At 38.2% G+C, this 14,971-nt stretch overlaps 1 protein-coding gene across 1 annotated transcript in view; it reads right to left on the bottom strand.

Moving 5' to 3' along the window:
* The window catches only part of abca12 (ATP-binding cassette, sub-family A (ABC1), member 12), an 84,277-nt gene that overhangs the window by 18,611 nt on the left and 50,695 nt on the right, over window positions 1–14,971 (bottom strand). The window contains 16 exon segments of the mRNA XM_016520190.1: window positions 198–357; window positions 1,241–1,356; window positions 1,762–1,939; window positions 4,445–4,499; window positions 5,523–5,628; window positions 6,133–6,220; window positions 6,991–7,118; window positions 7,945–8,044; window positions 8,742–8,831; window positions 9,814–10,060; window positions 10,254–10,401; window positions 11,225–11,461; window positions 12,229–12,386; window positions 12,812–13,008; window positions 13,514–13,732; window positions 13,824–14,007. Of these exon segments, the coding sequence (XP_016375676.1) occupies window positions 198–357; window positions 1,241–1,356; window positions 1,762–1,939; window positions 4,445–4,499; window positions 5,523–5,628; window positions 6,133–6,220; window positions 6,991–7,118; window positions 7,945–8,044; window positions 8,742–8,831; window positions 9,814–10,060; window positions 10,254–10,401; window positions 11,225–11,461; window positions 12,229–12,386; window positions 12,812–13,008; window positions 13,514–13,732; window positions 13,824–14,007 (2,411 nt within the window).

Consider the following 14,971-nt stretch of genomic DNA (forward strand, 5'->3'; position numbering starts at 1 on the left):
TCATATCATATTATATTATATTATTAGTAAGATTTTTTATTTTTTATTTTAACTTTTATTAAGCAAGGATGCATTAAATTGATCAAAGTGACAATCAAAACAGTTGCTAATATTTCTATTTAAAAATAAATGTTGATGTTTTATTGTTTTATTTTGTGAAAATGGTTATATTAAAGTCCCTCTGACTCTTCTCTCACCTGGTCATTCTGGTTGAGCTGACCCAGGAAGTAAAGAATGGATGTGGAGATGATGGTGTTGACACTGATGAAGAGATTGATGCAAACATAACCGATGAAGGCCATCTCAGTATCCTTAAATACCGCAGACAGAAGGTACATCCAAGGGAAGGTGGAGAAGCTGAAAAGAAACCATGAAATCAATGTGGTAAGTGGCAAGCTTCAAAGACACATCTAAAGAGAAGAATTACAACACTGAGGAAGACAAAAGAGCAATAGTAAGACTTCTGCTTTGAGTTTAGCAAAGAAAGTGAGAAAATATTCCACAGTTCAGCTAAGAGGCCAGAAGATAAATGAGTTCATCTATTTCCTCTTTGTGAAGCATTCTCTTTCCTCTTCAACTCCACAGAATGATCTGCTTTTTTATTCATTACTCTTGGTGATTGGGGTGGCGGGGTCAAGGAAGAGGATGTGTTTAAACTGAGGGGGTACCACATGTGTGAATATGTGCACGTTCCCTGGCCTGTGTACGTGTATTGTTAGTGGTGGAAAGTCCATACTGCTCAGCTAAACAAAAGCAATTAAGCAGGTTGAAGGGAAAGTGGTCAGATTGCTGTGATGTGTGGTTATTTATGGGCCAAGAGCCGGTGAGCTCACAGGCAGATGAATGCGAGCCAGACTGCTGACTTCACACAATGAAGGGCCTCCCAAGCAGCCTGGAGCTCTGAAGCCTAAAGACTGACAGTGAGTGGCCTCACTGTTCTCCACAATGCAATTAACTGGGTGACGGAGTGTGTGAAATCGCTTCTTCAGAGCCCAGGCCTTGCAGGAAAGCTTCGAGCAGCTCTCCTCTTTCTAGCTGAGAGCCCGGTGTTTACCTGAAAGACAACGCATTAACTAAAACCTCCCCTTCTGCCAATGCTGCGACGTGTAGCATTTGCTGAAGAATACATTCATGAAGCGCTAGTGCCTTGAGGACCTGTCACCTCTGAGACGTTCTAATGAGACGTCTGTCTTGTGACAGGAAAATCTCTGGTGGTAAAGGGACTCTAATGTATGCTGACCCAAATAGCACCAGCAGAAGTGTGACCGCGCCGAGGTTCTGCCTGTCTGTGAATGCTGGGAGCTGGAACGCTGCTATCATCGCCACCGAGAGGACCACGGGAATCACGTAAAGAGCCTGCAATGACATAGAAAAGACCTTAAATACAAATACAAACAGTCTTATGTAATATGCATATTAAACACTTTCGTTAATTTACATTTGTGCATTTGGCCCTGGTAATCAAAACCTTGGTGTTGATAGCACTATGCTATACTGTTTGAGCTACAAGAAGGCTTGTATATTATTACTGAGGATTAAATAAAGGATTTTGGATATTATTAATATTAAATTAATTATATAATTAAATTTATATTAATCTTAAAACTCAAAAATGGTGCAGACACAAAAGGTTATTGTTGTTCCAATTGTACCTCTATTTCATGTATTCTGGTTTGTAATTTCTTGTTCATGGTTTTTGGATTTTTCAGATCAATGCAACAGATCTCAAAGGCTGAAATCTATCAACTAATACTGAAGTACCATGTCATAGAAGAAGTTGATGATCCAGTAGAAAGGTTCGCTGATGCCAGAGATCTGCTGGAGTCTCTTGGAGCCTGTGTGATGTTCGTGAACCTCATAGATGACAAAGCTGGCAGTCATGATAGAGTATCCAGTGAGGACACAGAGCGCAACCAGGATGCTGACCAAACCACCCACCCTTGAGGAGACAAAAAGATTTCAATCTTAAAGACATGGACTCGAAGACATGTGAGTTGAGAGTATCTGACCACATGTATCCACTTATATGAACTAGAAAAAAATTATAAATTATACATTGGTTAATTTTATATATATATATATATATATATATATATATATATACAGTATATATATATATATATATATTTAGTTTGTTATATTTTATATATACATACATTTGTTGAAAGAAGTCTTTTATGCTCACCAAGGTTGCATTTATATGAATTGTTCACACTTTATACCAACACCAGCAGAGCACCAGATATTCTACGGCAGTGGTCAAGTGCAGTGAGAAACGTTTTAAATGCATGTCATTTTGTCTTACCCTTACAATACAAACTGCACTTCATATTTCCTACAGTCTCTCACATGAGCCTAACACTGCTCTTCAGTCAAGCTTGATGCATTTACCACGGCACCAGACACAGTGAGGAGAAAAGATGAAAGCCCTAAGAATTAAGATCTCTCTATCTGTGAGAATTGTGTAAGACAGAGTCAGAGACGATCAAGTGTTCAGTCTCAGCAGGACACTTCTTCTACCAGACACCAGCTGAGCTTTTGCCTTTAATGTTGCCCCTCTGCATCCCATCTCTGCTCTCAACGACTGTGCCTCCAAAAAATAACTAGAATGGAGGACAAATAAGAATGAACTGATCTCAGGGAAAGACAGAAGACCCATAACACAGAGAGTTGAGCCTGAATGCAGAAGCGAGGATCACTTGATATTCAGATAAGAAGGGATAGAAACTAACTAGATTGTACTGGTTCTCTACAGCTTCAGACTTTTCTCGACAATTTTGGAACTTTGTATTGCAGCCTTGCTAGGCTGACTTACTTGTATTGTAGCACTCATCATTACTTTGAATCCAACGTGGCCATCTGAGGCCAATGAAGACTGTTGGACATGGCCTATTTTAGCTATTATTCCTGAATACAATAAGTCATTTTGATTACATTCGTTCTCACTTAGAGAAAACTTTTCTAGGCAGTTGGTGGCACAATAAAAATGACAAACATCATGATAAAATGGTGCTATACTATGGTTAAAACACTTGAGATCGATTTGGTCCTAACTAAGATGACAACAAATGTATAATTCAAAAATATGGCTACCATCAGACAATCCGATTTCATCAGCTATGAGATAGGGTTAGCAATCGCTCATTAAAATATGTTACTGAAACATAATCTTGACAGTTTTTGAGATTTTGAAGTAGATTCAATAAAGTGCTGCAGGGATTACGTATTTTTTCTCATTTTAATATCATCTTCACAAATGAGCACAACTTTAAGGAATTTTGAAGCCTAAACACAACTGGGAGAAGTAAAATGTTAAAGGAAGGCTATAAACAAAATATACCACAGTCGCATGACTTCACCACCACTACGTTTCCAACAAATCTTGATTTAAAATCTACAAGTTGGGAAAAGGTTTGAGTTAGAATAGTTTGCAAGACCATGAGTAAAAATACAACAAGGCGGTAAAAGCGCACTATAGAGTAGATGTAGTTTCATTTAGCCACTTGTTATCAACTGCCTTTTTCAAAGCTTAAAAATCATGAGTGGGATTTTACTGATGTATACATTTTGTAGAATAAAACGTGAAAATATGTTGAGCTTTTGTTAACCTCAGACCTTATTTCAGCCATTTAACCCAAAACCCATTCAAAAAAAAACAAAAAAAACATTGACTTTAAACTGGAAGTTCAAAAATGTGAACTCGATTCTAGGTTTTAGGAGTCATTCCTGCAGCACTCGATTTGTACTTGAAACAGCTGCCTGAGGCTGTTACCAATATGGCCACCAAGTGCTTGACTTGCCTTAAAGGGACTTTGCTTTTGATATAAGTGTCTGGTATTTCTGCTCTTTTCAGCTACTCACAGAGGCCTTCTTGAGTAGCCAACCTATTCTTCTTCATTTTCTTGCCTTCTCTGCATGTTTTCTCCCCTCTCAAGAAATCCCTTTCTCAGGCCTAAGTAGCAGGCATCAAGCCAGACTCATCCCAGCTGAGAGAATGAAACAATTGCACTCATTTTACAGAGCGTGTCTTTCAAATTTAGGCATGGTTGAAATTGCCCATAGTGTTCAAAATACAAGCATGTTTGGGTGGCCACGTAGAATCAATTAACCTCTGAACCACCTTCAGAGTAAACACAAATTATATTGGGTTAGCAATCAATAAGCCAAGCTCAGGAAAAAAATCAAAGAGGAGTAAATACAAGAGTCAAATTACATTAGTTCAAGTGCTCCACTAGAATGAAAATGTCAGAGCAATGTTTGCATATCTTATCTAAAGCCCATCATTTGGCTGATTGCTTTCTTTTCCCCACCACTGGGTCTGTGATTTTGTACTGGCCCTACTAATACGCTCAGTCTGTATTTGGTCCCACAGAGTACTTTATCTGCTTAAGCTGCCAGACAGAGGGACGTGTGTGTGTGTGTGTGTGTGTGTGTGTGTTCTTACATGAGATCCTCGTCTTGCACTTGGCCAGGGTAAGGGTGGCTGGATATAGAGATGGCTGTAAAGAGAGATTTTAGCACATGAGAAAATATACAGTTGCCCAGCAAACACGTGACCAGCCGTCTGCTCCTCCCATGAACCTTTTCTGAATTTATGCTCTGTTTTGCCCTGAATGACTTCACCGGATACATCTGAATGAATGCATCCCCCCTTTCCATTATTGACTGGTGGGATTGCATTAATCTTGCCTGGAGGCGGACAGTGAATCTCAGCCACTGGGCCAGTCTGGCAGTGTTGAAATAAGACCAGCTCTATTCCTTCATTTCAGTTCTCAGCATTCAGATCGCTCTGCCTCATGGCGGGAGACAGAAAAGACACACTGCCCCCTGTCTAAGGGTAGTGGAATTACATTATTTTCAGCCTCAGAGGGGAAGGATTATATTTCAGAAAATTGCAAAAAGCATATTTTAGATGGACCCAGTATTTATTGCAAAAAGCAAAAATAACTTTGGGTTCGTTGCAGTCTCTCAGAAAGTCTTCTCCTGTCTAAGTGGGCGGCTCTTGCTCAGAATAAGCTGAATGAGTGGATTAGACCTTACATGGCAAGTCAAAACTTTAGATATGCAAGTCTAAGCGCACATTAACTCAGGACACAAAACACATTTCATATGTTACACAACTTGAAAATTACAAGATATACCCTACCATTCAAAAGTTTGGGGTCGGTAAGATTTTGTCAAATGTTTTTGTATGCTGATTTGTTGCTCAAGAAGCATTTCTCCTTACTATCAATGTTGAAAACAGTTGTGCTGCATAATATTTTTGTGGAAACGACACTATATTTTCATCAGATTTTTATTTCCAGGATTCTTTTTGATGACTAGAGAATTCAAAAGAACAGCATTTATTGGAAATATAATTTTTTTGTAACATTATAAATGTTGATTTAATACGTAATCAATTTAATGCATCTTTTAAAAAATACATTACTGAGCCCAAACGGCATAAACTTTATAGATTCTAAGAGAAAACTAGAATCTACAAAACCTTACAGTATTAGAGAGAGAGAGATTTAACTAACTATATTGTTGTCGTTTCTCTGGTGGCAGACTGGATCTCAGGATAAAGTTGTTAAGGTTGTTGAGGTAGGCAGGCATGGTGTGGTGACCTTCTGGATTATACCAAACCTGTGTGAACACAAATATTAATACAATGCACAACAATTCCCTTATAATCACCTTGTAAAGGCTCTGTTCCAAAATGTCCTGAGCTGCATTGCTTTGACATGAAAACTAACAACCCAATATTCTAATAGGCGGGGAAAAAAATAGCTGGATAATAATATTGGGTAAAACACTATATTTGTACTTAGACTTTTTTGGTACCGAATAAACTTTTCTCTGGCTTCGTTTGCCATCTTGAAAGGATTCTTATTTTTTTTCACAAAGAATGCAAGCAATATTGCCTTAAAAGTTTGCCAAAAAAGTATCTTAGAGGGCAACATAATTATGCTTCCTACCTTTTGGAACAGCTTTCACATCAGGAGGGTGATTATGATGCATTAAAATGCTGCCTATGTGGCAGCTTACTTAGTTTTGGAACAGAGCCTGTTAGTGTCTACATAAACTGCTACGTAGGGACAATGAGCCACTTTGCCATTGTGGCGATGTAATATTACTCATCCAAATTACCTTACTAAGGGTTCTGTTCGCTGGCACATCTAACATGTCCATCTTAAGATCAATGGGAAGAGGCTTTCCAAAGTCCCAGCCTCCATATCTGAAACAAAGCACAAAATAACTTACGTTAGAACTCATAACTCCTGGCTGGTGTAACATTTTGTTTACATGTCGTACACATTTACTGGATGCAAATTTTCCTCTCAGATATTAACAGAAAACGTATTTTTTTAAGGAAACCCAATACTGGTTATTTTGATGCCATTTATGCATTTGTGTAGGTCTTTTTGCTTCATGGATTCTAGGATTTAAAAAACTATTTTAGAATAATTGGACTCTACCTGCAAATGTATGTTCTTTCCTATATTCTTTACATATTAAAGATCAATATATTTAACAATAACTAAAGACATTTTGCTTGATATACTGTTGATTAATAGCTTTAATGTTTTTGTTGAATTCTCATTCAATTTATTACAAGAGCTGTGATTTGCCTTTTTTATTACTATTTATTTTCACCACCACACAGAGGCAGGGCTGGGCATTATATTACTTTTTTTTTTTTTGGAAGAGCAATGTATGAATAATAAATGCTAGCCTTACTATTTTAGGTGTAATAAAGTATTTTCATGCCAGCAGCACGCCCCAGTGCTGTGTGCTATTTGACTAGGATGGAAAATGTCAGCTGGTCGGAAATGCCACAGTAAAGACAGGATAAACCGAAGTGCTTCCTGTTTAATTATTAATCAGCCTACCAGCCGTTCATAAATTCCTTAATATTCCATCTCGCCATATTTTGAACTTGTGACAAAGGAATTATCTTTCAAAATTAGTTTAATGCTGTGAAGTGCTACGAGCGATAAAATTCACCTGTTTCTGATGAAGTCATTGGCAGTGGCCAGCAGGTAGTCCTCTATGTTGATGCCCGTCAGGTTGTAGACAATCTGGGATGATGGATTTCTTTTGTGAGGTGGTCCGTAAACTGATGCAGGACATGACTGAAAGGGAGAGAAAAGAGAGCGAAATTCTGACTAGAATACCATGATACAGTATTGGGAAAAATTTAACAATTTGCTCTCAGATTCAAAGAGTAGAAATGGCCACGCCCCACAGGAAGCTGAATTGAAATGACAGGAAGAACAGGCACAACATCAACACAATTTTGGTGACAAATAATTTTTAATTACATCATTAACTTGACTAATTAGGCCTATTTACTCCATTATATGTAATTCTTTTTCCTCATGTGACATATTTCCCCAAATTAAGTACAATTTTCTTAACTTAAAGTTGAATACTGTGAAAAAACAGCCAACAACCGATTTTAATTTTATAGAGAAACACAACACCTCTTCTACCACATTCCATAAAATGAAAGCTATTTTTTTAAACATAATTAACTCAAATTAAATACAAGTTTTATATGTGTCAACATTAATTATTTATCAAATATATTTTACGTAAATAACATATGTTTTGTTCATGATAATGTTTGTGTGTCATTTATTTTCTCATTTCATTATTTTATTATTATAGGATTTTTTTACATTTTAATTATTAATTATTAAACATTCTGTGTTTCCACTTTCTTAAACTAGAATTTTCATCCTGTGTTGTGCTTTGTTTCAAAGTCAGGAATTGAATTTAAAAGGCATTCTGAAATCAATTCTGAAGGGCGTGCAACCCTGCTGTGATCAACAATCTCCTTCACGCTATCAAAACACTAATGATCTTTATCAATATTTAAATGTGCTGAGAAGCACATTATTGAGGATATGTGATAATGTTGTTTGTGTTATGATGGTTATGCTCTGTTTGACCCACCTGCACTTGGTTGCTACACTTGCAGGTGGTAAATGTAGCAGAGCTGTTGCCTCTGGAGATCCAGGTCTCACTTCCTATAGTAGGTCTCTCTTTGCAAACCCTGTAGAAAAATAAATGTTTTCTTGTAGCAAAAAGAAGAAGAATACAATATTCTATGCAGAGGAACAATGTGATGATTATTTGGAAGGTATCAGTGAGAAATCGATCCTATAAACAGGAAATGCATGAGAAATGCAAATGATTCCTGGGTGAATCTCACAAAAATACTGTATGCGCAGTGAGGTTCTTCTGTGAGATTTACACCCATATACAGGAGCATTATTATAAGCTCTTACAGTGGAATTACAAAAGGCAGAGCTTTCAGATGTGTGGGTGAAAGAGAGAAATAGAAAAACAGAGAACAAGAAAGCAAGAGAGTGTTTGTGAGTGAGCTACAGAGTGAGAGAAAAAGAGATGAGCAGAGATGGAAAAATAGCGTGACAAAAAACAGTGATAGAAAACTAAAAGTGGCACATTAGTGTGAGGAAATTGACCAGGAACACGAGAAGACCCACTGATACAAGCAGACAGAATATCAGAGTCCCAGGGCTCAGCAAAAGAGATGGCAGCCAGAGCTTAGGAACAGACCTGCGAAGATCAGAGAGGCTGAAATCATAGTCGGCAAAAATGAAAGCCATTTGCAGTGCCTAGGAGAGCTGATGCTGTGATATGTAATCACTTGTGGCTTAAGAGTGGCCTGCAGTCTGATTACTGAGCTCAGAGTGCTGGATCACTAAGATATATGGATGATTACTTACGAATCTGTGGGGTCTCTCATGCAGACGTGGTCAACGCCTGGATAGGACATCATGGAATCTACAAGACCACTGGCGGCGGGATTCTGATTGCTGTGGAGAGAACGTGCAATGGCAATGTTTAAGGCTGGGTGAAATATTGAATATTTACACTAGATTTGATATCGCTTTTAACCAACATGCTTCTATGTGCTTTTCTTTGGCCATTAGTTGCATCAGCAAAATGTGGAAATTAGCTACTTGTGTGCCAGTGACCCATAATAAAGAGAGGTATTTTAAAAGCATCTCTGTCATAAACCTCATTAACAGTAAGGATTTTTTTTTTTTTATCAGATAACCAGTGTTGAATCTGTCTTTTGTATCAGTCAATGAATGATTTGTTAGCATCAAAGTCTTGGTGAGGCATTTTACATCCTTTGAAAAGCTGTAGTAAAATATACAGTATATGGAGGTAAATACTGTCTTTTGCCTAAATAAAAATGATTACATATAATTAATTCCTTGTGTTCATTAAGTGAAAAACACTGAAGAAAGAAATGTCTCAATCTCTGAGATTTTACATTTTACTGTAGTTTACTTGCATTTATAAAAATCACCCTTTAGGTAATTTCAAACCAATAGTAAATAAATAAATAAATAAAATTAGCAGGTTATAAGCATAAAATAATTGTTGGTATATTTTCAATAATGACCAGATGACAGTACATTATCCCATACATATTTTTTTGCGATATCACCCAGCCCTAACAACATTATCAACCTTCTTTTAAGTGGATTATCAAAATATAAAACAAGACTACATTTGAATAAATATTCCTATAGCTCAAACAGCAGAGTATGGTGCTAGCAATGGCAAGCTCATGGGTTTGATTCCCAGAGAATGCATGGACTGATGAAATGTGTACTGTGAATGCAATGTAAGTCACTTTGGATAAAAGTGTCTACAAATTGCATAAATGTAAATGAATAGATTATTACACTCTAAAACAAATTAAAAATATGGGTATTTCAGCAGTACCCATATTTCCTAACTATTTTGAATCATAGGCGATTTACACAACAAAGTGAGTCTGACCTGAAGAAGGTATGCTGTTCATCAATGTGGTACAGTGCAGGAGAGAGCACAATCTTAGGAAAGTGCTGAAGATCGCTCTTGATGGAGCCCAGGCCCATGGCAGCAATTACAAAGAGTACAGGCAACAACACCTGGGAGAACAGCCCCTTCCAGTCCCTCCTGGAGTGATGCAGGCGTTTCAGCAACATAGCCATCACCCGCTGCACAGTCAAAGCAAGCCCACGCACGGTTGAGGTCCCAGTGACGCCTATAAGAGAGAAGAAGAGAGTGTGCCACATGAGACAGAGGCAATCATCTCAACCGCTTCAATTCAGGGAAATTCTGAAGATGAGCTTTCAAAGTTCAAAGCTTTCGAGGGGTAATTGGGAAAGTACAGGTCATGGAACTAATATTCCACAAACTGCTGAAAGCAACTAAACTAGTCCTAAAAGCCCACTTACTGGCTTTCTCTCCGAGGTACGTGCTGTTGAGATCGTCAGGAATGCTGTCTCTTGACGCAAACATGTCATTCGCAATCACAGACTCTGATACAGACCAGGTTTCACTTTCTGTAGGCTCCATGTTGTCTCGAGTCAACTGCAAGAACACCTGAGGGAAAAAACAATGTCATTTTGAATGCACTTGGACAGGGTTGAATAATGTTTTCCTTTGGTTTTGTTAGGTTAACATTAGGTTCCCAATTTACTAGCAATTTCTGAATGAAGATTGTAAACTCTACACCATGTTTTTTTTTCAGTGTAGAATGTGTAGAAACCGGTGGCAATTTGTGATTTGGGAATATTGAAAACAGCATGCAATTTGTTTCTTAAAGGCAAAGTTCAATAAAAAATGTGAATTTTGTCATAATTTAAAGCCTGTTTACACCAAGGACGATAACTATAACAATAGCGATGATCTTTATAGTTATCGTTCTTGGTGTGAACAGGCACATACACACATTGGACAAAAATTATGAGAGAATATTTAAAAAACATTTCCATTTTGAAGATGAACGAAAGTAAACAAATTTTCACAGACAAAATAGAACTTTAAAAGCCTCAGCAACTCCAGCTGGTAGTCATGACTGTCAGGTTGGGAAACCCTGCATTAGATGACTAAAATTAATAGCCTACACAAATCTGTTTATGGATGGATTTTTTTCTTCAATACTTTTAATAACATTTCAATAATTAAATATCTCCCAGCCCTACTTAGAATCTTTGGAGTGAAATTGTGAGGCTTGCACTTTATGAGCCAAGAATCCCAAGGAACCTAGTATGATTCAGCTTCCTTTGGCAGTCTTGGGCTGCACTGCTTGAGGCTTTAAAGGTCGCTGGGCAGGCAGTCTGAAGCCCAGTGGAACTGGCCGAGTCCGTTAATTCAGTCCTGCACCTGGGTCTTATAATTTCTTATAATAACATCTTATAATTACCTCTTCCAGGGTGGTGTCAGAAATGCCATAGCAGCCCAGCTGAAGCTTGTCCAGGTTCTGATCCAGACCGGTGAGCAGAGAGTGGTACGCAGCTGCGTTTTGGGGGGTGTACGGTGGGAGGGCATAGACCAAATCGCCCACCTCTCCCTCCTTCTGTCGAGCGTCAGGCAGGTAGGATTGAATGAAAGCCCTGAGTTCTTCAATGTTCAACTTTTCATTTGAATCAGGAGTCTGAACCTGAACCAAAAACATAGAAATGCATGTTGATAATACGACAAATTATATAAAATATAGATTATTATTATAAATTATATAAAAATATAAATTCTGGAATACCACAGTGACACATATTACCACAGTAATATCATGGTATATGAATACAATAATAATTATATACCATTGTGTTATATGGTATAATGTATATGTATAATGTATAAAAGTTTGGGATCAGTAAGATTTTTTTTTATATATATATACATTTTTAATTTTTGAAAGAAAATAATAAATCGAGCAAATGTAGTAAACTGATCAAAAGTGATTTCAAGTAAATGCAGTTCTTTTGAATGTTATATTCAAAGAATCCTGAAAAAAAACTGGATCAAAGTTTCCACAAAAATACAGATAAAATATAGCAAATAATAATGAAATATAGATATAAATAAAGCAGCACAACTGTTTTCAACATTGAAAATAAATGTTACTTGAGCAGCAAATCATCTTTAGAATGATTTCTGAAGGATAATGTGACACTGAAGACTGAAGTAATGACTGCTGAAAAAACAGCTTGCGATCACAGGAATTTTAAAATATATTTAAATGGAAAAAAGGGAAACATTGAAAAAATCTAACCAATCCCAAACGTTTTGTGTACAGGTATATCACCGTATCTTTGTATTAATCTTATACCATTGTACTGTACTCCAGTACTACCATGGTACTTTTTATGAGGGTTGAACTCAAGTAAGAGCTCAGCTGGAGTGACTGACATATTCCATGGAATGTACCTTCTTTGTGAGGGTGAGGTTGTAGCCCTTAGCCAGCTTGTCTTTGAGGTAGAAGGGCGAACCACAGCATTTGAGGCCTCCGCGCTCCAGGAAGGCGATTCGGTCACTGAGAACTTCAGCCTCATCCAGATGATGGGTGGAAAGAATGATGGTACGCTCTGGACAGTTAAACAAAACCAACACAGAGGCATGTCAAATCAAAGATCCACTGATACAGGCAGACAGAGAGAGACAGGCTCTGAACAAAGAGCTGATGTACAAAGATAGCACAGGAGAATCTGACATGACCCTCTTTTACGGTCTTAAATCCTTGCTCGAGATAAATTCACTAACTGTCTCCGAGGAAGATAATTAAACATCAGAGGGAGCATGACGGATAACAATCAGTCGTAACTACATCTGCGTCTGGATTTTTCCCTGTCTGGATTTGACTGCACGCACCTTGAGAAAATCCATTCAAGCCTAATTAAATTCTAAACCAAGTGTCAGATACCCGATAACAACAAAGTCCTTTGGGGAGTTTGCTACAGGTACAAGTCAGGAGATTATTTTCACCCTGGTCTGAATTGCAAGGGGATTTCACCTTGCTTGTGCTGAAGGACAATGTCCCAGATGCTGCGTCGGGAACAGGGATCCACCCCAGTGGTCGGCTCATCTAGCACCACCAGCCGCGAGCCTCCGATGAAGGCAATGGAGATGGATAGCTTCCTCTTCATACCTCCTGACAGGGTGCCGACACGCTTGTGGCGGTGGGAATGCATGTCTGTTTCCATTAGGATTCTAAGACAGGAAAAAGAGGGACCATGTTAATGCATATTTCTCATTTAGCTGTTACTCTTACAGTATCCACAGTGATTTGAGGTAAAATACCTTGCTCAAGGGCACAGTGTGTTCATGGACCATCCATTGAGGGATTTGAACCTACACACTTTTACCAACCCATACATATAAGTACATGTAAAAAGTACATGTAAGTTGTCCTCTTTTTTTGTATCTAAATGTTGTGTTTAATGCTGCTGAAGAATCACAGTTTTTTTATATAATAAGCATCAGTGTAGTTTGACTTTGCAGCTGAACTACTTTAAATTATGAGTAGGCTGTAGTGTGGGAAGCTTCAGTTTTAAAGTAGTTTAAAGTAGCTTCCCCGACACCATTAAGGGCACATTGGAAACCTGCATGCAATATGAGTTAAGATAACATATAGCTTCTCTAAAAAGTTAATTTCTCTAAGGGAATGTAAGAGAACAACATAAAAACATACTGTAATAGGAGTGCTGAAACTTACCTTCGCACTTGTTCGTTCACTTCCTGCTTGGTCAAGTGGGGAGCTTTGATCTGAGCATATAGCAGCAGGTGTTCCTTTGTGGTAAGGTGGTCGAACAGGACATCATACTGCATGCACACGCCCATCTCCTTACGCACATCATCTATAGATGTCTGCATATCCATCCCATACACCTCAATGGTGCCACTGGTTGGTGCAAACAACCCCGTCAGAAGTGACCTGAAACAAGAAAATACAAAAATATTAATTTTTTATGCTTATTAAAACCAATGGCATTTTTTAAAGATGCAGGATGCTTTTATGCTCTTACATAGTGGTGGTTTTTCCAGCTCCATTGTGACCCAGCAGAGAGCTGACATGTCCCTCATAGAAAGAGAGGTTTAGGTTGTCTACAGCATGCCGGTTGCCGTAGGTCTTTGTCAAGCCATGCAGTGAGACTCCAACAGGCAATCCTGAGAAGTCGTCTTCTCCATTATCCGCCAAGCTACTTTTACCTACAGGGGGGGGGAAACAACATAGATAAAGAGAAGCAAAGATGTTAAAATGTCACACAGAAATGGAAAGGATTAAAATTTATCCTACAGTTACAATCTGTGTCACTTTCAAATAAGGTAGAGTGTGCGAGTATATCTGAGCAAATAAATCTGAAGCAAATCTCTCAGATTTGTTAGATAAGAGATCAAAAGCTCATAAGTTTGGTCAGTAATATCCTATCTTTTCTGAAAGAAAATAGTACTTTTATTCATAAAGGGATATTACATTGTTCAAAAGTGATAGAAAATACATTAAAAAAGAAGAAAAAAAAAAATATATATATATATATATATATTTCAAATAAATCCTGTTCTTTTGAATTTTATAATCAAAGAGAATCCTAAAATAAAAAGGTATCACAGTTTCCAAAAAAATTTTAAAGGGGTGGTTGATTGCGATTTCACTTTTTTAATGTTAGACGATGTCATTGTTTACAATACAACCGTAGCACATGCCGCTATGTTGAGGGGCTGGACGTTTAGACGCGCGCTAGAGGCGGTTTAGCCAATCACAACACACTGGGCCAGCTAATCAATCCCGCCAGGTGCAAAGGCTTTCTACTCCAGTGCTCGCTCTTTGTTAACCAACAGCCCTCGCTGTACCCCACAGACTCTAGCCGTATTGCCTTCGTTTGCTCATTACTCACTGGGAAGGCGCTGGAGTGGGTCACCGCTGTCTGGAGGATGGATGGGTCGTCATTTCCCACCTTCAATGCATTCCTTCAACACTTCCGCAATGTGTTCGAACATCCAGCTGAGGGGAGGAGTGCGGGTGACCAACTGCTAACTCTTTCTCAGGGGAGAAAGACGGCTGCCGATTTCGCTCTGTCCTTTCGAACCCTCGCGGCTCAGACTACATGGGTAGAGGACACGCTAAAGCTCTTGTTTTGGAGGGGATTGAATTTAGAGCTTCAATCGGAGCTGG

Source organism: Sinocyclocheilus rhinocerous, unplaced genomic scaffold, assembly GCF_001515625.1.
Source record: "Sinocyclocheilus rhinocerous isolate Xijiao unplaced genomic scaffold, SAMN03320098_v1.1 scaffold449, whole genome shotgun sequence".
Classification (NCBI taxonomy): domain Eukaryota; kingdom Metazoa; phylum Chordata; class Actinopteri; order Cypriniformes; family Cyprinidae; genus Sinocyclocheilus; species Sinocyclocheilus rhinocerous.